Source organism: Lepisma saccharinum, chromosome 2, assembly GCF_977018435.1.
Source record: "Lepisma saccharinum chromosome 2, izLepSacc3.1, whole genome shotgun sequence".
Classification (NCBI taxonomy): domain Eukaryota; kingdom Metazoa; phylum Arthropoda; class Insecta; order Zygentoma; family Lepismatidae; genus Lepisma; species Lepisma saccharinum.
The window spans coordinates 204415969-204440727 of NC_139230.1; the positions used below are offsets into that span (position 1 = coordinate 204415969).

Below are 24759 nucleotides of genomic sequence, written 5' to 3' on the forward strand. Positions count from 1 at the left end.
ACTTCAGATTTCAATGTAGGGGCGATATAAGAGGATAGCCGTGATTACATTTTGTTTGATTTGTATAACGCCATTTATTGTAATTGCGTGCTGTAAAATTCTTCATATTATTGCCTAGCTCTTATTCCTTGCGTTTTGCTTATTATTCTGCTGCAAATGGTTAATAGAACCAAGATATGGACAATTAAAAATGAAAATATTTCCCGTAAGCTTCCATTGCTACGCGAGCCTCGCCCCTTGACAGATCCCCTTGGCTACGTCAGAGCTCGTTTCGGCTTCTGGCCAATGGGAGAGCTCCGTGTCTCGGAATGCTCTTCCTAAAATACTTCTATATTCCTTGGGTCTCTCTTATCGCACAACACTTTGGCAACATTGCGTTCTAACGTTAGACGAGAATACCCATGTTGTTAGGTTAGGTTTGATTCTATTAACATAAATACACTGGAAATTGGGAACTAAACCTAGCTGGCCTAAACTAACATCTTAGGCATTTGGCCTAACAATAAAAGCATTCTCCGGAGACGCCAGAATGCAAGATTCGGCAAAATTGCTAGAGTGTTGTGCGATAAGAGAGACCCTATAGCACAGACTAGCCCTAAAGGCTGTGCTTGCTAACTTGATCTATGCTAACTTGTCAACAAAATTCCAACACTACCGCAAGGCACGCACAATCCACAGAAGATTCTGCTGTAATAATCAAACAAGCAGTGAACAATTAATTTATAATAGCGTTTCATTATTTCCTACGTTGGTGTATTAAATTAAATTTTATTTATTATACCGGCAATGAAATAACAATGAAAACCAACGAGAAGTAACAAACTATTTCTGATTACCAATTACAAGACTGTTCATTTCTAGTCTGTGTTACAAGAGGTCTTATGTTGAAACAGTGATAAGAACTGATGAATTTACGTGTTAATTACGTAAGGGATCATGATAGGGCACATGTCTTACGACAAGACAAAAAACTTCGTGTTCTTTCATTTCCATTCTTAGTTGTTTAGTGTTCTGTTCACTAGTGGAAAAGCTCTATATTTACACAGGACGGAGAACACTTAAAAAAATGGCGACAAGAATGAATCGTCTAAGTAACAGCGTTCTACGTTTAATTTCAGCTTCGAAGTACACCACAAATACAGTTTGTATCCTTTTTGTTAGTTGCAATTAAAACGTAACTTTAAGAGTACTTTAAATGCAACTGCTAGCGACAAGCCAGATTTACTGGAAGTGTTCTGTAGCAGGGCTTCACCAGAATAAACATAATGCACACGATAGTGTTGTGGGAACACTGTTATTGCACTGCTTTACCTCCAATGTTTAGTTTATTTATCTGCCTACTCTGACAGTGTGTGTTGAGTCATGGTTTAGTGCAAGTAAATTTAGCCGGTCCCCCGTGGCAGAGTAGTTAGCACATCGCGCTACGATGCAAAGGGTACCGGGCTGGAAATTTATGAGTGTCTATTCATCAATGGTAAAATTTTCAAAACCGGGAAACTGATTTCTTGAAATTTACAGAAGAAAGTACTTACGTAATTGAGTTTCTGTAGACTTGTGATGGGTCGTACAAGTGTTCTCTCTCATCGGTCAAGTTATTTTACCGTTAATTGATGTTTGTATGTGAGTGTTAATGGAACCTAATAGACCTAACCTAACCTCGTAGGCATACCTCGTCCCCGTGATGGTTCGTGGGGCTATCGTGAATTTTTGGGGCTAACGTCAACCATCCACAGGTAGCCCCAAAAATTCACGATAGCCCCACAAACCATCACGGGGACGAGGTTAGGTTAGGTTCCATTAGCACTCATTTTCACAGAAAAATACCTACAAGGAAGGTTAATTACTCGATATCTCGAAAATGGAAGTTATTTTCGTTAAAAAAAAGCTAAATCCCTTGTTAAACAATCTTTCGCCATGCAGAATAGGTAAGTACAAATGTCAACAATTACAAAACGATTTACAGACGTTTCCTGGCTTTGAAAATTTTACCCAGATACTTTGTGTTTCACATGGTTTGTACTTACCAATTGCGTATTGCAGAACAGTTCAAGGTGCCATTATGCTTTTTACACGAAAACAAACACAATTTTTCACATAGAGAGTAATTTTTGTTATTCCTTTCTTTGCTTTCGTAACACAGAATATGGTGGACACAGCTTGTCTACTGTTGAGGTTATGCAGTGTTTCCAACCTTCTTCACCGAAAAATACCTACTATCGTGTTCATCACGTGTGCAAATTGTACATTATACACGGGTAGCTGAGGAATAGCCCCACAAACCATTCCTGATAAGGTTAGGGAAGCATAGTTAAAAAAAATGGGTTGGAAACACTGACAGAGGGGTTGTGTCACCAAATGTATGCAGCATCGGGATGATGCTTTATAATGCAGAAAACCCGGTGTAAATATCTCTTACAGTTTTCATGATATACATTTCCAAAGTTTGGGTTGTGCGGCTTTTGTAACACACTGTATAAGATGTTGAGTGTCACGGTATTCAAAACATCACTAAATTATTTGAGTAAGCAGGAAGTGGGGTGTTGGGGGACAAAGGGTAAGAAATTGTTACTAACTCTATGGAATGTTCACAAGATTGATAAAAAAAATTAAAAAAAACATTTGCTAACTTACGCTGTACTGCAATTTGAACTTAGAATCATCAAAATTTCGTACATATTTCAGCAAAAGATCACAGTCACCAGCCTAAAATTTTTAGTCGACCTGTCGACCGGGATTTTTCGAGCCCTGCATGCATCCATAGCTGGAGCCCCAACTTTGCACCTTACACTGCACGGCCAGTGTGGGACTTACCCTTGCACATAGTGTTATGTAATATTATGTACTCCCATCTTGTTTATACATGTAACAATTTTTTAAAGTTTGTGGTTCATTGAAAGTAATTTTATGTTATATTGCACAGAAAAGATGAATCTATTAGGGCTGAGCCGATACCGATGACAATGTATCTGTATCGGCTGATACCAGTGGTATCGGTATCGGAAAGTATTGGTTGGAATTTGTTACTGATACTTTTATGACATTTTGGTAATTCACAGCTCCCCAAAAATGCCTCTCGACACTTTCGCGGAGTTTAATTATCTATTTATTTTGCAATAGTTTTGTGTGAAAGAACTTAAATGTTTGATGACATAACATGTAATTTAATATTGTAATGTAATTTTTGTATTTTTAAAGCACAAATCTTCGTCAATTGATGCCCATAATTTGAGAGGAATACTTACGCACTATTGTTAATGAATATTTTGAATAACTTTTAATTATTGCAATTTTCAAGTATCAGTATCAGTGGGAGTCAATAAGAGTATCTGTATCAGATCACAGTGATATTGGCTCAGCCCTAATCTTTAAGAAGCAATATTGCTATACACGTTTGATGAAAAATGATTATATTTAATCAAAATACACCTCCCCCCAAAAAATCTGCAACTTATTCAGATGGGTATAAAAAAAGGTAAAGTGCTCCCCTGTGCATAGCACCACTCCATGAAGGCGTGTGGGGGTAACGCCCCACAATTTCTTGATCTGGTCGTGAGTGGGGGTGATGTGATCAGCATCATGCCCCTGACCACCACTACCCTCCAGGGTTTCCCCAAGGTACCCATGTTATTCAACGCTGGGTGGGCGCCAGGGCTACTTCCAATGTTAGAAATTGTCCCGGATTAGAACCGGCCGGGGATTGAACCCGGGACCTTTAGCGTGGTAGTCAGACATGTTACCGACTGAGCCACCATGACCAGATGGGTATATCAAGTTGATCTCCCCAAATCTCTTAGAAGGTATCCTTAGCAACATTTTTAAATAAAATTTCAATCTCCATGAAACATTTCTAACGTACTTACCGATTCTGTATTGTGAAAAATTGTTTCACATGGACTTCTGCTTTTTAAACGAAAATAATTTCTATTTTCGACATATCGAGTAATTATATTCTTCATTCTTTTTTCGCTTCCGTAACATGCAATATGGCGGCCACAGGTTGACTAGCATTGTCGATCATCAGTGGGTATGCAGTGTTTCCAACCTTCTTCACCGAATAATACCTAGTACGACGAACCATGCAAGGATAGCCCCTAAAAACCATTAAATAGCCCCACAAACCATGCATGGCAAGATTAGGTTAGGTTAGCTTAGCTTAGGTAAGGCAAACATAGTTAAAATTGTTAATCAACATCAGAAAAATTCAATAACTTCACGTCATCTTTTCGCAAGTTCGTACTGAAAAATGATGCACATTCACATACATTCTGGAACATTTACACAGTTACAAAACCGCGTGGTTGGAAACACTGACCGGAGGTTACATCATCAAATGCATGGAACATCTGATTCACGTAGTGGAAGGTAATGGAGGCAAGAGCTTTTGTGCATCGGAGAGACATTAAAGTAAAAAAATACATGATTTACCGGCCGAATAAATTGAACGAAGGGAGAAAATAATTCCACAACCTTTCTAAAGTCTACAGAAACTCTGTTCCGTAAGTACTTTCTCCTGTAAAATTGAAGAAATACGTTTCCCGGAGATTGAAATTTTACTGAATTAATAATGTTTGTGCTGCTGGTTTATTTTTGAGAGGAAAATTACATTGGATTTATTAGTTGACAACTTAAGAGTACTTTTTGTGTGTGTAGTTCTATGGGTGGAGGGACAGTTGCTGGTATGCATGACAAATGTGCATCTAAAGTTAATTTTATTCAAGCAGGCACAAGTCAAAAGCATTAATGTTGATAAAGGAGCGAATATAACTGAATCAATTATACTGATCATCATAAGTAGGCTTTGCACCCCATCCCCTAGTGATGGCCTAGTTGTGTTCCCCAGCTCCCATAGAAATTCTTCCAGAAGTTGACAATTTTTGCGATGATTTTAAAATTTATGATTTTATACACTTCTATTGTAACACCATTAAGCCTTGTTTCCATGATTATGAAAAACTAAATATGCTGACCAAGGCAGTAATTTATTTTATTAAAAACATAAACTAAACGTAACGTTTCAACCTTCTAGCAAGGTCTTCATCAGACTCTGTATCAAGTACAAAAGTAACAAGATACAAAAACAGGGCATTATATATACACACAAACATTACTCCCTCCAGACTATTTAGAAAGTTGTTTGGAACTTTCTAGCAGGTGACTTTCACTTTCCAACTTTACTTTCACCTAAAAGGCTAAACACAATTACTTCCATATAGAATGTGGTTGGACTTTTAATCTCACGCTCTTTTCCCTTCATTTTTCTTCCTTCTCCTCTCCTCTTTCTCTTTTGTCCTTTCCACTCTTTCTAACATCTTCTTCCATTCTTTGTTTAACTTCAATCCCCCATTCCAGTTCATTGTGTCTTCTTCACCTTTCTTCTCTATTTCCTTGGCTTCCTTCCATTTTCTCACTAGCATTCTCTTCTCCCTTCCTATCTGCTTAGCCTCATCCCACTCTGTCATGTCCTGTTTCTCTCGTGTGTTTAAATATTGCATTTCTTTCTCTCTTAAGTCGTACATCATCCCTATGTTGTTTCAACCTGTCTTTCAGCCTCTTTTTCGTTTCTCCTATGTACACACTCTGACATTCTTTACATTTCACTTCGTAGATAATCCCTTCCTCTTCCTCTTCTCTGTTTTCCTTTTTCTTGTTTGCATTCCTCGCTATTCCTAAGATGCTTCTCCCTCCCTTCCTGTAAGTTTTAATTCCCGCTTTCTTAAGCACTTTGCATATCTTTTCCGTGGTCTTCCCCATACTCCTTATTCCAAACTTTCTCTCTTTTTCTTTCTCTTCCAATTCTTCCCTGCCCGTTTTCTTCCTTCTTCTGTTTATGTCCAGTCTATCCTGCTTCTCATAGCCATTCTTTTCCAGCTGTTTCCATAGGCTATTTATTTTGCCTTCTTTTTCACATTCTTTCATGCATATTTTCTTGATTCTGTCCTCCATATTCTTTATAAAATTTATACCCCTGCTGCACACTTCTTCTGATGCCAAGCGGTTTCAATTTCTTGTCCTCTCTTCCTTTTCATCAATATATCTAGAAAGCTTAACTTGTCTTCTTCTTCTATTTCAAGTTCCAATAATATCCCTCTTTCTTCATCTTGTATTTCTTTGGCAAAAATATCTAGGAATGCAAACAAGAAAAAGGAAAACAGAGAAGAGGAAGAGGAAGGGATTATCTATGAAGTGAAATGTAAAGAATGTCAGTGTGTGTACATAGGAGAAACGAAAAAGAGGCTGAAAGACAGGTTGAAACAACATAGGGATGATGTACGACTTAAGAGAGAAAGAAATGCAATATTTAAACACACGAGAGAAACAGGACATGACATAGAGTGGGATGAGGCTAAGCAGATAGGAAGGGGGAAGAGAATGCTAGTGAGAAAATGGAAGGAAGCCAAGGAAATAGAGAAGAAAGGTGAAGAAGACACAATGAACTGGAATGGGGGATTGAAGTTAAACAAAGAATGGAAGAAGATGTTAGAAAGAGTGGAAAGGACAAGAGAGAAAGAGGAGAGGAGAAGGAAGAAAAATGAAGGGAAAAGAGCGTGAGATTAAAAGTCCAACCACATTCTATATGGAAGTAATTGTGTTTAGCCTTTTAGGTGAAAGTAAAGTTGGAAAGTGAAAGTCACCTGCTAGAAAGTTCCAAACAACTTTCTAAATAGTCTGGAGGGAGTAATGTTTGTGTGTATATATAATGCCCTGTTTTTGTATCTTCTTACTTTTGTACTTGATACAGAGTCTGATGAAGACCTTGCTAGAAGGTTGAAACATTACGTTTAGTTTATGTTTTTAATAAAATAAATTACTGCCTTGGTCAGCATATTTAGTTTTTCACTTCTATTGTGAAGTGCTTGTCATTTCAAAGTAGGTTATGCTGGTTTAGTTTGCTTTCACAACATTCACTCATCACCCTATATTATTTCTGCCATTACTTGTTTATTAATATAATATGTCATTCCTGTATTTGTATTCCATCTAGAAACTTTATAAGTATAAATAGCACATTTATAGTTCTAATGTATTTCAATCCTTAACTGGTGGTGATAAGATTATTCCTCAGAAGCAGCATCAAAGAAAGGTGAGAAACATTTTAGTTACCACATAGTCCATTATATATATATATATATATATATATATATATATATATATATATATATATATATATATATATATATATTTGCATTTATTACATTTTCGAGGTTTTTTTTTTCCTTGTTGTACCTGATCATAATATGTGAAACTGAAATATGAAATACCTATTTGAAAACCAATGAAGCACCTTGACTTGATCTAAAGTACTTTCTGCCTCATTTGTACATACTGGTAAGTTTGATATAACCACCATTTGTAGTAGCAAGTTCACAAATCTAGGGGGTTTCTTTACCAGGGATTGAATTAGCAATTAGTATTTAGAGACCGGATTTTAAAGGGAAAAATTTTCCTCTAAAAAAGGACAAGGAAGGGAAAATTATTGCCAAAAGAAGGACTATAGTTTTTCTGCACTCCACTAAAAATACTATTTTAAATGAAAGTGCACCATATATAAAAAGGAATACATTAAATTTTGTGCTTTCATTTAAATACTTTTAGTGGAGTGCAAAAATAAACTATAGTCCTTTTTAATTTCCTTTTTTGAAGGTAAAGTACAGAGAATAATCTTACCATCCATTTCGATGAAATCTTCCTTGAAACAGCTTACCGCATTCCATAACATGCTGCCACTTGTACCTGGCTTCACCATTTCACTGACACTCAATACTGTGATCACTGTCACACAGTTAAGTTAATACTATTCTAAAAACTTCACAATAAAAGTCAAAATCTACAGATAAGCACACTTTCAACCCAACAGGCATTCAGCTTACAATGCACTTGTTGCTGTGTAAGCCCAGATTGCATTGTTTCAACAATCGCTGCAACGTACTCCCAACACTCATGGAGGGAAGGTAGGGTACAGCGCTTGTTCTTTCTTTCCTCTAAACTGCATCAAATAGACAATTGTTGAATGTTTTGTTCAAGGAAAAAACAGTCGTACAAAATAATTTGATATCTTGTCAATAAAGGAACCAAGGAAGATGTTTCTTTTAAAAAGGAGGGAGGGATAATCTTGGCTGAAAAACTAGTCAATAAAGGAACCAGAAAGGAAAATGTTTTAGAAAAGGGAAAAAAGGGGGAAATGGGCTGAAAAAAGGAAAGAAAGGGAAGTCAGAACCATGTAATCTTGTTAGTGGAAGATAATTATCAACACTGTTGTCATTTATTCCATGATCTGTGTTGAAAAATAAAAAGCCTTTCCCTTTCTCTAATTATCTTCAATGTGAGTAGAGAAAGGCATGGTGAGCTACAGTTGCCCTTGAAGACAGCCCAAAGCCCACTGTACTGGTTGACAACCTGGCAGTGACGTTTGATCAGAATTGCCAACGCTCAAGTTAATTACAGTGGACATTGATGAAAAACTAAATATGCTGACCAAGGCAGTAATTTATTTTATTAAAAACATAAACTAAACGTAACATTTCAACCTTCTAGCAAGGTCTTCTTCAGACTCTGTATCAAGTACAAAAGTAACAAGATACAAAAACAGGGCATTATATATACACACAAACATTACTCCCTCCAGACTATTTAGAAAGTTGTTTGGAACTTTCTAGCAGGTGACTTTCACTTTCCAACTTTACTTTCACCTAAAAGGCTAAAAACAATTACTCCCATATAGAATGTGGTTGGACTTTTAATCTCACACTCTTTTCCCTTCATTTTTCTTCCTTCTCCTATCCTCTTTCTCTTTTGTCCTTTCCACTCTTTCTAACATCTTCTTCCATTCTTTGTTTAACTTCAATCCCCCATTCCAGTTCATTGTGTCTTCTTCACCTTTCTTCTCTATTTCCTTGGCTTCCTTCCATTTTCTCACTAGCATTCTCTTCTCCCTTCCTATCTGCTTAGCCTCATCCCACTCTATGTCATGTCCTGTTTCTCTCGTGTGTTTAAATATTGCATTTCTTTCTCTCTTAAGTCGTACATCATCCCTATGTTGTTTCAACCTGTCTTTCAGCCTCTTTTTCGTTTCTCCTATGTACACACTCTGACATTCTTTACATTTCACTTCGTAGATAATCCCTTCCTCTTCCTCTTCTCTGTTTTCCTTTTTCTTGTTTGCATTCCTCGCTATTCCTAAGATGCTTCTCCCTCTCTTCCTGTAAGTTTTAATTCCCGCTTTCTTAAGCACTTTGCATATCTTTTCCATGGTCTTCCCCATACTCCTTATTCCAAACCTTCTCTCTTTTTCTTTCTCTTCCTCTTTTGCTTTCTCTTCCAATTCTTCCCTGCCCATTTTCTTCCTTCTTCTGTTTATGTCCAGTCTATCCTGCTTCTCATAGCCATTCTTTTCCAGCTGTTTCCATAGGCTATTTATTTTGCCTTCTTTTTCACATTCTTTCATGCATATTTTCTTGATTCTGTCCTCCATATTCTTTATAAAATTTATTTTTGTCACCTCACTTACATCACTTCTTTTATGGCAGAATACCCCTGCTGCACACTTCTTCTGATGCCAAGCGGTTTCAATTTCTTGTCCTCTCTTCAATATATCTAGAAAGCTTAACTTGTCTTCTTCTTCTATTTCAAGTTCCAATAATATCCCTCTTTCTTCATCTTGTATTTCTTTGGCAAAAATATCAAGCTGCCTATTCGTTCCCTTCCATATGCCAAAACAATCGTCCACATATCTGCAAAACAGAATTATTTTGTCACCTCCTTTTTCTATCACTTTCTTTTCCCATTCATTCATAACCAATTCAGCCAATGCTGGGCTTAGACTGGAACCTATATTTAGTCCTTCACTCATTAACATTATTTTATCTCCCATTATACTGTAACCGTTATTCCAAATGGTTTCCAGCGCCTTCACTACCCTTTCACTATCCCATTCTCCTATAATTTCTTGTCCCATTCTCTTTTTAATAATGTCCAAAACGTGTCCCCTCTTGATGCTCGGGAACATACTTTTCATGTCTAAGCTAAACATTGTCGTCTTCATCTCATTTAACTTAAGTCCTTTTATGAGGTCTACTACTTGTTCACTGTTCTTAACTGCTCTGCTTTCTTGCTGTGTTACTAACACGTCAATAACTTTCTTTAATTTCTTTTCTAAGGGTTCCAAAATATTGTTTCTGCAGTTCATTACTGGTCTTAACTTTATCTCCTCTTTGTGTATCTTTGGAAAGCCTTTTAAACTTGGTAGTCTTCCTGTCTCCTTTATGCATTTCTTGAATCCTCTCCTCCTACAGTCTTTTATGATTCTTTCTTTTATAGTTTGTTCTTCTTTTGTTCCACAAATCTCCTCATATCCATTTTCTTTTAGGTCTTCAAACTTCCTCTCGTACCATTCTCTTTCCATCACCACAATTGCTCCACCTTTATCTGCCTGCTCTATCACCACATCATTTCTTTTCTTGATTTTCTTCATCCCTTCCCTTTCCTTTTGACTCAAATTATCTACTTTTCCTTGTTTTCCCGTTTCTTTCTTCAGTATGGCTGCTGTTCTTCTTCTAATCTTGTTTCTTTCTGCTTCTTCTTTTATATGGAGCACTGCTTCTTCAATGTCATATATAACTTCCTCATAATCTACATTTCTTTCTTTAACTTTGAAACCTCTTCCTAGTTTTAAAAAAGCTTCCTCCTCTTTTGTTAGGTCTACATTCCCTATTACCACAACTCTTCTTCTGGTATCCTCTTCTTCTTGCTTCTTTCCATCCTAGTCCCTCTCCTTTCTTCTTCAATTTTATTTTCATTTTCTCTCTAAATTTCTCCTGCCAGATTTTCATTTCATGAAATGTATATTCTCTCGTAAAAATGGTGAGACCATCTTCAATAGCTTTTTCAATTCTTGTCAGGTCCTCCTTTATTATCTTTATCTCCTTTCTTCTTGCCCTTATTTCATTCCATATCAGTTCTTTTTCCATTTTCTGATTCAATATCCTCCATCTCCTGGTGTTGCAAACCACTCCCTTCTTACTTATTTTTAATCCTTTAGGTGCTGTGCCTCTCTCCAAACATTTTCTCAGAAACTTCTCTTGTTCGTCTTTGTGTATTTCTTTCCTCTTCAAGTCCTTCCAGTTGTTAATTTTCCTCATCAGCCTTGGAAAATGTCCAATCATAACATTAATAAGCCTTGTTTCCATGATTATGAAAAACTAAATATGCTGACCAAGGCAGTAATTTATTTTATTAAAAACATAAACTAAACGTAACGTTTCAACCTTCTAGCAAGGTCTTCTTCAGACTCTGTATCAAGTACAAAAGTAACAAGATACAAAAACAGGGCATTATATATACACAAACATTACTCCCTCCAGACTATTTAGAAAGTTGTTTGGAACTTTCTAGCAGGTGACTTTCACTTTCCAACTTTACTTTCACCTAAAAGGCTAAAAACAATTACTCCCATATAGAATGTGGTTGGACTTTTAATCTCACACTCTTTTCCCTTCATTTTTCTTCCTTCTCCTATCCTCTTTGTCTTTTGTCCTTTCCACTCTTTCTAACATCTTCTTCCATTCTTTGTTTAACTTCAATCCCCCATTCCAGTTCATTGTGTCTTCTTTACCTTTCTTCTCTATTTCCTTGGCTTCCTTCCATTTTCTCACTAGCATTCTCTTCTCCCTTCCTATCTGCTTAGCCTCATCCCACTCTATGTCATGTCCTGTTTCTCTCGTGTGTTTAAATATTGCATTTCTTTCTCTCTTAAGTCGTACATCATCCCTATGTTGTTTCAACCTGTCTTTCAGCCTCTTTTTCGTTTCTCCTATGTACACACACTGACATTCTTTGCATTTCACTTCGTAGATAATCCCTTCCTCTTCCTCTTCTCTGTTTTCCTTTTTCTTGTTTGCATTCCTCGCTATTCCTAAGATGCTTCTCCCTCTCTTCCTGTAAGTTTTAATTCCCGCTTTCTTAAGCACTTTGCATATCTTTTCCGTGGTCTTCCCCATACTCCTTATTCCAAACCTTCTCTCTTTTTCTTTCTCTTCCTCTTTTGCTTTCTCTTCCAATTCTTCCCTGCCCGTTTTCTTCCTTCTTCTGTTTATGTCCAGTCAATCCTGGTTCTCATAGCCATTCTTTTCCAGCTGTTTCCATAGGCTATTTATTTTACCTTCTTTTTCACATTTTTTCATGCATATTTTCTTGATTCTGTCCTCCATATTCTTTATAAAATTTATTTTTGTCAACTCACTTACATCACTTCTTTTTTTACATCATTAAATTTTATAAAGAATATGGAGGACAGAATCAAGAAAATATGCATGAAAGAATGTGAAAAAGAAGGTAAAATAAATAGCCTATGGAAACAGCTGGAAAAGAATGGCTATGAGAAGCAGGATAGACTGGACATAAACAGAAGGAGGAAGAAAACGGGCAGGGAAGAATTGGATGAGAAAGCAAAAGAGGAAGAGAAAGAAAAAGAGAGAAGGTATGGAATAAGGAGTATGGGGAAGACCACGGAAAAGATATGCAAAGTGCTTAAGAAAGCGGGAATTAAAACTTACAGGAAGGGAGGGAGAAGCATCTTAGGAATAGCGAGGAATGCACACAAGAAAAAGGAAAACAGAGAAGAGGAAGAGGAAGGGATTATCTACGAAGTGAAATGCAAAGAATGTCAGAGTGTGTACATAGGAGAAACGAAAAAGAGGCTGAAAGACAGGTTGAAACAACATAGGGATGATGTACGACTTAAGAGAGAAAGAAATGCAATATTTAAACACACGAGAGAAACAGGACATGACATAGAGTGGGATGAGGCTAAGCAGATAGGAAGGGAGAAGAGAATGCTAGTGAGAAAATGGAAGGAAGCCAAGGAAATAGAGAAGAAAGGTGAAGAAGACACAATGAACTGGAATGGGGGATTGAAGTTAAACAAAGAATGGAAGAAGATGTTAGAAAGAGTGGAAAGGACAAAAGAGAAAGAGGATAGGAGAAGGAAGAAAAATGAAGGGAAAAGAGCGTGAGATTAAAAGTCCAACCACATTCTATATGGGAGTAATTGTTTTTAGCCTTTTAGGTGAAAGTAAAGTTGGAAAGTGAAAGTCACCTGCTAGAAAGTTCCAAACAACTTTCTAAATAGTCTGGAGGGAGTAATGTTTGTGTATATATAATGCCCTGTTTTTGTATCTTGTTACTTTTGTACTTGATACAGAGTCTGAAGAAGACCTTGCTAGAAGGTTGAAACGTTACGTTTAGTTTATGTTTTTAATAAAATAAATTACTGCCTTGGTCAGCATATTTAGTTTTTCATAATCATGGAAACAAGGCTTAATAATGTTATGATTGGACATTGATATTTTACTCTCCATCAAGTCCTGCACCAAAACCACAGGATTGCTAGCCACTTTCAAATTATGTTGGTGAGCACATTAAAGTCGAGAGCAAGCTTCTAGTTTTCTGCTGCATGAATCTGTTGATGGCTAAGTGTCCCATTCCTTCAGATCCCCATTCGAAAAGGAATCTCGGTACTTTCGTGGAAGAGGAAATCTTTAAAAAAATGTCAGATGGGTCTTTTGTACATGTGGATTTGTATTTGCAATAATAGTATCTATGTTAGATGTATAAATGCAACCATACCCCATTTGTTTTTGGACAGGCTTTCTCGTAATTTCAGCTGCACCAGGGGCAGATTAAAGGGAGGAATGGAGGGGGTGGTCCTCCCCTCCAAGACCCTTGAGGGGGGGGATCATGGGCGACTTCAATCAAGTACCTATTTTATTTTTTCATATATTGGTAAATAATTTACACAGTTGGAATGAAATATAATACACATAGTGTGAATTAAGAAACATACAAGAGCGGAATAAGGGAGAGCAGAGAGAGCACCCAACTATCTGAGGACTTTGAAGGGGGAAGACGAAAGATTAGAAGGCAAGGAGAGACAGGGGCGAATGAAGATAAGGACGATGAAGGATGGGGGCGACGATAGACAGGTGCGATGAAAGAGGAGTCGGCAAAAGATTAGAAGGTGATGAGAGACTGGGGTGACCATACATAAAAATGACTATGGATGGGGCCGAGGAAAGGTAGGAGGCAACAACACAGGGGCGAATAAAGATAAGGATGACGAAGAATAGGGCGATGATGGACAATGGATGGGGTCAATGAAAGATAGGAATTGATGGAAGATAGAAGGTGATGATAGACAGGGCAAACAAAGGGAAGGAAGGGGGAGGGGGCAACAAAAGAGAACCATGAAATGAACTTAATGTGAACTACTTCTTCCTCTTTCCTACTTTGTCTCATAGCGTCGGGGTTGCCTCTATCCATTCCTTCCATCTCTCCTGTTCCTTTGCCATCCTCTTCAATTCTCTTATTCCTTTTCCGTTCTTTTGTCCTATTTCTTCTATTATTTTTTCGAATGTCTTCCGGGGTCTACCTCTTGTTCTCCTTCCCTCTTTTCTGACTTCCAAAAATTGTTTGTTTTGCTTTTCTATCTTTGTCCATTCTTACCACATGTCCGAACCATTTTAAGTGTCTTGTGTCAGTTTTTCTTCTATTGGCTTCTGATTTAATTCTTCTCTGAGTCTTTCATTACGTACTCTATCTCTTCTCATCTTACCAACTATTCTACGGAAGCATTTCATCTCTACTGTCGTTATTTATCTTACTTCTTTTCCTCTTACTGGCCAGCTTTCACTTCCATATAGTAGAATTGGCTCCACTACTGACTTATACACTTCTAGTTTAGTTTTGGTGTTTATTTCCCTTTTTCCAAAAATGGTCTGGCTTAGTTGGTAGTATACATTGTTAGATTTCCTTACTCTATTCATCACTTCCTCTTCTATTCTTCCTGTCTAGTTTGATTGTTCCCAGGTACTCGTATCTTTCTGTCTGCTCCAGTTCTATTCCATCGCATATTATGTGTATTCTTTCAGTTACCTCTTCCGTTCTTCCCATTTGCATCACTTTGCTCTTATTTGCATTTACAGTCATTCTTTTATCCTTGAGCACTTCTGCCCATTTTGTAACCGCCTCTTGTAGCTTGTTCTCTGTATCTGCTATTAGTATTATGTCATCTGCATATACTAATGCTTGGCAATGTATCGGTCTCATATTCCAATTACCCACTTTTGTTCTTGCTGTTCTTATTTTGCATATTGTTCGGATGGAATATATGTGACCTTGTGTTTGTCTCCCAGAACGAAAAGCAGCCTGTTCTTCTTCCATATCCTTTTCTATCTCTTTTCTTAGCCTTACTTCCAATATTCTTGAGTACACCTTAAGTGCCATGGTGGATAGACATATTGCACGATAGTTCTCACGGTTGAGTCTCCTTATACAGTGGTATAATAATGTTCTTTTCCCATTCTACTGGTAATTTTTGTTCTTTCCAGATCTTCTGATACAGTTTAGTCATTGCCTTCAAGAGTGTATTTCCTCCATATTTTATATATTCTGGAGCTATTTCATCTATAACCTGCTGCCTTTCCATTTTTTACTATTTTCACTGCTTCATATACTTCTCCTATTTCAATTTCCTTTACTAGCTCTCCTATCTCATTCTCATCCTCTTCTTATCCTGCTCTTGTATTCTTCTTGTCCTTCCTGTTTTTTGTCTATTATGTTTTCCAATCCTCCCGTCTGTTGTTCCTATGCCTTCTTCCTTTTCAAATTTACTTTCAAAGTATTCTTTCCATGTTTTCAACAAATTTTCAATTTGCATTTCCAGAATATTTGCTTTGTTTCTTACACTTCTTACTCTTCTTCCACCTTTTCCTCTTATTCCTTTTTGTTATTCTCTTTGTATTGTGATTCCACTAGTTCTCCAAATTCTTCCCATGTTTTCCTCTTTGCTTCTCTCACTGTTCTTTTAGCTGTGTTTCTTTTTTCTAAATAATCTAATTGGTCTTCATCTCTTCTTGTATTGATATATTTTTTCCATGCTTTTTTCTTCTCCTGCACTGCCTTTTTCACCTCTTCATTCCACCATCTGGTTCTTTTCCTTCCGGTATTTACTCTTTTCTTCCCACATACCTCTTGAGTATTATATCTTTGATTTTTTGTTTGCCACATTTTCTCTATATCTTCATCTTCAAATGTTTCTTGGTTTAGTCGTTCTCCTACTTTAATCTGATATTCTTGTTTTTTCTCTTTTTTCTTCAACTCTTCTGTTTCTATTTTGTAATAGGTCTTTTTATTTTCCTTCTTCATCCCTGTGTAAATCCGTGTTTCTGCTACCAACAGCCTGTGGTCTGTTCCAAGTTCTGCTCCTCTTATTACTTTTGTGTCTTGGATATGTTGTCTTATTTTTTGTGGGTATATTATATAATCTATGATGCTTTTGGCATTTCTTCCTTCACCTTCAAATGTTACTTGATGTATTGTTTTATGTTTGTAGAAGGAGTTTGCTATCAGCATTGCGTTCTCTATGCAAAAATCTATGATTCTCTGTCCATTTCCGTTTTTAATAATTTCTCCTCCATACTTTTCTAGTGTTCCGAATCCACTCAAGTGATCATTTTCCATTCTTCTACCAGGTGTATAAGCTTAAATCTGCTGTTTGCTAATAGATGGCGTTAGTGAGCGTATGAAGCTACCATGGGCACACCATACCTGGTGTTTTTATGAGTTGGACATCTGCCAACACGAATCAGTGCACATCGTCAGCACGTGCAGACAACAACAGACAGTGATCCAGTGGTAAGCATGTCAAGTTTTGTGCCAGAAAAAGAGCATATGTGGGAAGCTCTGCTTTTCTGCTTTCATTTGAAGAAATTGGCTGCCAAATCGCATCGAATTCTTGTGGAGGCCTATGGTGACAGTGCTGTATCGGAAACAATGTGCATGGATTGGTTTTGTCAGTTCAAAGATGGCAATTTTGACCTGAGCGACAAGAAGCGTGAAAATCAGCCCAGGAAGGTTGAGTACCATCAATTGCAGGCTCTTTTGGACGAGGACGATACCCAAACGCAAAAGATGCTTGCCGAGCAATTGGGTGTTACACAAGCAGCCATTTCCATGCATCTACGTGCCATGGGAAAGGTTCAAAAGATCGGAAAATGGGTGCCGCATGATCGGCAGCTGGAGAGACGCCAAAACACATTCGAAATCTTGCTTGCCAGACAAAAAAGAAAGTCTTTCCTGCATCGGATTGTGACTGGCGATGAAAAGTGGATATATTTCGAGAATCCTAAATGCAAGAAATCGTGGGTTGATCCTGGCCAACCATCAACATCTTCCTCAAGACCAAATCACTTCGGCTGGAAGACAATACTGTGTGTTTGGTGGGATCAACAGGGTATCGTCTACTTTGAGCTGTTGAAACCTGGTGAAACTGTCACTGTCCACTGCTACCACCAACAACTGATCAAATTGCACCGTTCTCTGTGTGACAAAGACCGGATTATCAACATAGACATGACAAGCTGATTTTCCTCCACGACAACGCCCCATTGCACACGTCAAGACTGGTCCAAAACTACTTGGAGACACAGCTGGGAGGTGCTACCCCATCCCGCCTATTCACCAGACCTGGCCCTTTCCGACTACCATCTGTTTTCGTCGATGGGCCACGTCCTCGCTGAGCAGCACTTCGATTCGTATGCAGACGTCCGAAAATGGCTTGATGAGTGGTTTGCCTCGAAAGAGAAGGACTTTTTTGGCGTGGTATCCACAAATTGCCTGAGAGGTGGGCAAAATGTGTAGCTCGCGAGGGCAAGTACTTTGAATAAATTTCTTGTTGCTTTCTATGAACAAACCATGTGTTTTTCAGACTACAAAACAGCAGATTTAAGCTTATACACCTGGTATTTAAGTCACCCATAATTATTACTTTTCTTCTTCCTCTTTCTGCTTTTTCCACTTTTGATTGTAATTCTGTGTAGAATTCTTCCTTGTCTCTCACATTAGCATCTTTCATTGGTGCATATACTTGGATCAGTGCAATCTTTTCTTCTAAGTCTATGTCTCGAGTTAATATTCTTGAATCTACTGGATCCCAGCTGATTACTCGTCTGTCACTATAAGTCCTACTCCCTCTTTTGCTCTGTTTCCAACTGGTACTCCTGAATATCTCAATACATTCTTCCTTCAAGCATTTTTTCCCCATTTTCTTTCTTCTTTACTTCGCTTCTTACAAGTATTTTTATTTTGTATCTTTCCATTTCCTAGATTACTTCTACTTCTTTACCATTTAATGTTTTGATATTCCAGGTTCCGATTTTAGTTTCCTTATTCTTGCATTGTCATCTTTGTGAGATCTGTCTGGAGTTTCCGAGGTTTCATTTCTTCTCTGAATCATCATCTACCCCTATGCGGGTGATTAGCCCAGTGATAGGGGGCCTTTTGGTTGTGTAGTCCTTTCAGCCTCAAGGCCATTGCTGGTTTTCTGTCGGGGTTTTCTCCCTTAGTCTTCTGAGGATCCCTCTTCGCCACTAGACAGTGGTTTTCACAATCTTAACCAGTTGGGAATGTAGTGCCCCTTCCGCCATCTGTGCCGTACCGAAGGACTCCGCCGCATCTGCCGTTGGGGTCTTTGCCGTTACCTTGGCTAGGGGCCCTTACGAGGTTCTACCATCCGGAGCCAGATGGACCAAGGTTTTTTTAGAGAGGTGTTACTCCTCTAGGTTTTCCGCCTCCGCCGCCGTTGAGATGACCATCCATCTGCCTTTGGAGCCATTAACCAGCTTGGGGTCCCATGGGTTCCACTCCATGTGCTTACTAATATAGTGGAACCACAAGGAAAGAAACCTGCGCAGACCCCATCGCGCTGGTTGGTGGGGGAAAAAGACAGGAGGAAGGAGCCTTCAGAGCTGCCAACATCAGTGTTGCCAGACCTATTGATTTCTCGGTAGGATTCCATAATAAACTATTGCTATGGCACCTCCGACGGCCTGCTCAAAAACAAGTTTCCTGGTCACCTTACTTGAATATGGAGGGGAGAGTGGAACCCCACTCAGCCATGAAAAGTGCTGTTTGAACTGTGAAATCATGCCAAACGATGTGCTAGGACATTATTATTATTTTATTACTACATTACCATGGGCGTCAGGAAGGGGGGGGGGGGCATGCCCCCCCCTGGAAAATGAAAGTCAACCAAAAATGATATATTTTTCACATATAATTTCATTTCAGCTGCAATAATTTGTGTTAATTATTGCATGAATATGATACATTGAAATTTAAGCAATGTTTTTTGAGGGAACAACACTATTATTGGAGAAAATGTGCCTTCTTTGCCCCCCCTGGAAAAAATACCTTCCTTGTCCCTGCCTGGAAAAAATCCTGCGGACGTCCATGTACATTACTATTTTTAGATGGTTGTATTTTATCCCACCCGAAAATCTATTTCTATTTTAGTTATTTTACGTCGCTTTTGTGCCTCTACGGGTAAGTACGACAATATGAATGAATGAAAAACTGATGAAATGAATGAAGTGACACAAACACAGTGAATCGTCCTTGCCTTACTAAGTAGAAATACTGACTTCGTAGCGTGGGAAAATTATTTTATATATGTATGTGTGTGTGTGTGTGTGTCTATTATATATTAAATTCAGCAACATGCAGGCAGCATTACTGACGAATAAAGCATGTGAGTGTTAACAAGAAATTTGCTACAGAACGAAGCGGCATAGTTCAATTACGAAGGAAATAATGCACCCCCTCCCCCGTAGTTGCTTGGAACTTTCATCGGCTTCAAAATACTTAATTTTCTATCCTTAATATACTATTCTATACTTAAATACTTAATTTTCTACAAAATTATAAAGCGGCATGGACGTTCAGAAGGAAGTGCAAGAATGGTCGCCACCCCCTCCCCTTCTGGAAAATGAATGTTGACATAAAATTACTTATTATTTCAGACGTATGAGTTGATTTCAGTTACAGTAATTTACATCCATTATTATAATAGGGATGTAGGAACGTGATAATTTCAAACTCAAGTGGTGTTTTCTGAGAGGGCAACATTATACGGGGTAATATGCCTCGTTTACCCGCCTGATAAAAATACATTGTTTCCCCCTCTCTGGAAAAAATCCGCAGACATCCTCTTGCCCCCCATTGCGCACGCCTATGCCACCCCCGAGAAGGTCGATCATCGGATTTTGTAGCAGATCTTCTGGTTTCCCAAGGAACAATCTCCCGATTTTTTCAAGTCTGACCTGGCAACACTGCTCCGAGCACCGATAACGGCAATGAAGATACGCGAACGCTTTTGAGGGAAGGTTTTTTTCCTTGTGGTCGAGCTATAGTAAGCCCCCTGGGGGGGGGGGGGGGGTAATGTGAACAACTAGTATAATTAATATTTGTAGGGTGGATCAAAGGATTTGTGAGGTGACCTCCACTTCGCAGAGGATCTAGAAAATATTCCCGACAGCTCTGCCTTCTCACTGATTTTTTTCATGCCCAGTTACTGTGGAAAGGCCATAGCCAGGGAGAGAAAGCAGCTGACATGTACTCCAGTCCTACAAAGGAATGATGAAGAAATTTAAGGAAACTACAACTATCAAAATCTTAGTAGCTTGCTGCAAGGGTGGATTAAAGGCTTAAAGGCTTGAGTTGATGGTTATTCTTCATGTGTACCCCTCACAAGGGCTTTATTTATTTTTAGTTATTGATAAATTTGCAAAATTGGAATGAAATACATCAAACATTGTGGCATTTTATGACATATCCCAAGAGCTAAAAATTAGCAACCATGGAAGGTGACACAACAGTTCTTTTCTTGCCTGTTGGGACAAGACATAGGTTAAGCTGCTCCATTCTGACAGCGTCACTGTACCCAACAGTCACATCTATTGTAATACAATATAAGTTTATTGTGATATTTTAGAAATCTGTTATAGTATTTATGTTATTGAAGCTAATCAACTTAGAATGATTGGTGTGTTCAGCAAACATTGCAGCATTATATACTGTGATATAAAAACTGGAGGTGCAAGCAGTGCTTCAAGCTCTGGGCCCGTTGGCTCCCATCCAGCTTTTTTTTTAAAAAAAAATCATTAATATTCCTTTCTATTTTTGTGCTACAGTTAAATAAAGATGAAATTGGAGAAAACAATAAAATATCATGTAACACAGGCTTGTACTAAATGTATGTGCAGCAGAAGGCTGCAAGAAATTAGAATAGAGGCTTTGCGGGCCTTTAACAACACCGTTTCTTTGTCTTTCAGTGCAGCTTGATTTATCAGAAAACGAAGTTCAAAAGTGTACCAGCGACATTGGTTCTAATCTTGTATTCCCAATACCCTACTATACAAAGGAAGATATCACAAACAGTGGCGTGCCCAGGATTTTTGAAAGGGGTGTACATTCTTTTTTATAAATACTGGGATAAAGGGAAGGTTATGACCCCCACCAACCACTCTGGCACACCACAAAACTCGAGACGTCGCTACTTAAATCCTGGAACATGACTATTACACTTTTTTTCTGTATTTTTTTACTGCTTGTTTGATTTTCCTCACAAAACCATCCTCATAGAGCAAAAAAATACTATTATATGGGAATATGGGGGGGGGGGGGGGATCATGACACTCAGCTAGGTCTACAATGTTTTGTTTAGATTGATTGATTGATTTGGTGTTTTAAGTCCACTTTATGTACAGTAAGGCTAATTGGGACTGGACCTACAGTTTAAAGTGGAATCTGAACCACTAGAGTACCTCCACTGGGTATTGAACCCAGGACACCTTGATTACAAGGCAACAATGCTACCACTGTGCCATCAGGGAGACCGCTTTGTTTAGACAGTGATTTTATGACGTACATGGTAGGACCATAGTTTTGGAAGGGAAATGTACTGGACACGGAAAGTTCAGGGGGTGGGGGTGCTGTAATGTGTGGTGTCCACCCCCTCCGAGCTGCCACTGAACTGGAGTTTATTGTGCACAGATTGCTACATTTTTTTTTAGATTGCAGTGAATTAGTCAATGTTTACATCACTACCAGGATATTTGTGTACCAGTAATGGTTGAAACTATTCGTCCACATTATCTCTCTTTGTGTCATGTTGTTAAGCACTGTTATATTTTCAGAAAAACCGCTAGTGATTCACAAATATAATTACTCATCAAATAACTCCTCATGTTTCCACTAATTGAAATAAGTCTCTCAGAAAAAAATATGTAATTATTCTCTGTACCCATCAGTAGTGATTTGTTTGAAGTTTATGGTAAACATCTATATCAAGGGTAGTTAAGTTGAAAGTAAGAGTTCAGATACTCAGCTTTGAGTGTTACACAGAATTGAACACAATCGGACATCTAGGACATTTTGATAGAGGAGGCAAGGAGGTACTTATTATGTAAATGTGGCTATGTAGTGTCTTGTAATTGGTACAGTTGATCAAAGATGTTCAGAGATTTTCTTCATGTATATATTTGCTTGAAATTGAAGTGTCTACTTGTATTTCAGTTCAATTTTCATGGGAGGATCCCTTCAATCTAGAGTCTCAGCTGAAAGAAGAGGAAATTCTTATACGTAATTCAGTTCGATCATACTGCCAGGAACAACTTATGCCTAGAATTCTTCTTGCAAATAGAAATGAAGGTGAGTTTTTGAATGGATTTTGTACTATTGCTTTTACTTAATGTTGTGCTGTCAGACCACCAGAATTGTGGACTATTGCCCTACATTGGAGTTTCCATTGTAACAAACTACGTTGGAGAACGTGCGTAGGAAATCATATCCTATTCCTCTCTGCAGGCTTTCCAAAGACTGGGCAATGTTTTAGATGTCATGTCAAGAGTCCAAATGCACAGAAATCCATATGACTGGCAGACAGAGCTTTTCACCAGATTGTCCTGAAATAGGATAACATGGATCCCTGTTTCCTGCTCCCATTTGATAAAAGTGGAAGGATGTTCAGGTGGTATGGCTTGAGGCGTTGTCCATATAAATGCACACCTGTTGAGTGTTCTCCATACAAACAGGATGTCTGTACAGAAATAGGGATCAGCACTCACCTTCATATTTCTGTGTACATTACATATTGGCAACTTCCTGCATAACCAAACCTAGTAAGAACCATGAAGCCCCTTGGAAAAGTGAACAAAGTTGCTGCACCCCTTGCCATTGATGTGACCGAATGTGACCACTGCCAGTGAGGTAATGTACACTTCATCCATCGTGACCACAGTCCTCCATTTGGACCCCACCAGCTGTCTTTCATATAGTTTTCTGCAGTTGATCCTGTATTCGGCAATGTGGCATGGGAGGAGGTGGTGCACGTGAGCCTAACATGCTCACCACAGCCTGAGATGATTATGGATGGTCGTGTTCATAGTGGAAGTAGCCACATGCACTCTCTTGACCATCTCACATTGGGTTGGTGGATTTTTGTGGCATGCCATTTGCTGAATCTCTCGGAGCTCAACAGGCAATACTTTCACTGTTGTCCTCTTATGGATGCCTTTTTTTTTTTTGGTGCATGTTTCCTAACGACCCCCTGTTGTGTCCACTGAGACACTATCACAGTGGTTTTCCTGACACTCATACCATTCTCCCGACACTGTTTTACTATTTGGTCATATGAGAAATGTGCATGGAAAAGGGCCATGACACATCCTTCTGAATAATGGTTCACTTTTGGTGCCATTTGACAGCTATGTACATGACTGATAATAACAGCTGCACTGTCACTCCAGCTCAGTCCCACAGATGGCAGTGGCATGGCAAAGTCATTCAAATACATTTCAAACAACCTTCTGTATCAGTGGCAGTTATTCAATATGGATTCTGCATGAATTATTATTCACAAGGGAGGAAAAAATATCAAATCATTCAAAAAATTGCTGGAGCTGAACATTCTGAAATGTTATATTTGTTTAAGCTTGTTAAAAAAAACCACTGAAAATAATATACACAAAGATGCACTTATAATTGAGACTACTACTTTTCTTTTTTCACTTTACAATAATAACAAAAAAAACTAAACTCCATCTTGAAACTTTCCTGATAGTAAATAATGAAGACCGTTTCCAGAACTCACCTGATCAGTAGATTAATGTTATAATATGAGAGAAAATGTCAAGGGAACCTGAGTTTAGTTAGGCCTCCTCGATGGCGCAGTGGTAGCATCGTTGCCTTGTAATCAAGGGGTCCTGGGTTCGATACCCGGTGGAGGCACATAGTGGTTCGGATCCCACTTTAAACTGTAGGTTCAGTCCCAATTAGCCTTACTGTGCACAAAGTGGACTTGAAACATCAAACCAAACCAAACCTGAGTTTAGTTCAGAAGTTTTGCTCTCGAACTGCAGAAGTGTTTCAGCATTAAATTTCATTGCATGTACAACTATTGGGCATAAAAACGTTCCACTAGTGTCACTTGTTTCAGAAATAGCCAACATGAAATCGGCTGCTTTTCTCTCTGTACAAGCTGGCTTTTGTAATTTTCATTTTTATTTCATTTACAGTGTTTGACAATGACTTACTACCTGAAATGGGAAAGCTTGGAGTTCTTGGAGCGACCATTCAAGGTTATGGATGTCCTGGTATTTCATCAGTTGCATATGGCTTAGTTGCACGGGAGTTGGAAAGAGTTGACAGCAGCTATCGGTCAACTTTCAGTGTCCAGTCATCATTAGTCATGTATCCCATTTGGGCATTTGGGACAGAAGAACAGAAACAGAAATATCTTCCTCGTTTAGGTAAGTAAATGCTTACTACTTCCAAGGATGATGGTGATGATAGGGATGGACCAATATGAAATTTTTGCTAATACAGTAGAGTCTCGCTTATCCAACATAAATGGACCGGCAGAATGTCGGA

At 38.4% G+C, this 24759-nt stretch overlaps 1 protein-coding gene across 1 annotated transcript in view; it reads left to right on the forward strand.

The window, feature by feature from the left end:
- Positions 1 to 631: 631 nt before the first annotated feature.
- The window catches only part of LOC145981050 (glutaryl-CoA dehydrogenase, mitochondrial), a 39648-nt gene continuing 15520 nt past the window's right edge, over positions 632 to 24759 (forward strand). The window contains exons 1-4 of the mRNA XM_083114156.1: positions 632 to 1145; positions 7052 to 7081; positions 22405 to 22539; positions 24405 to 24638. Of these exons, the coding sequence (XP_082970282.1) occupies positions 1067 to 1145; positions 7052 to 7081; positions 22405 to 22539; positions 24405 to 24638 (478 nt within the window). The 5' untranslated portion in view covers positions 632 to 1066. The remainder of the gene's footprint in view (positions 1146 to 7051; positions 7082 to 22404; positions 22540 to 24404; positions 24639 to 24759) is intronic.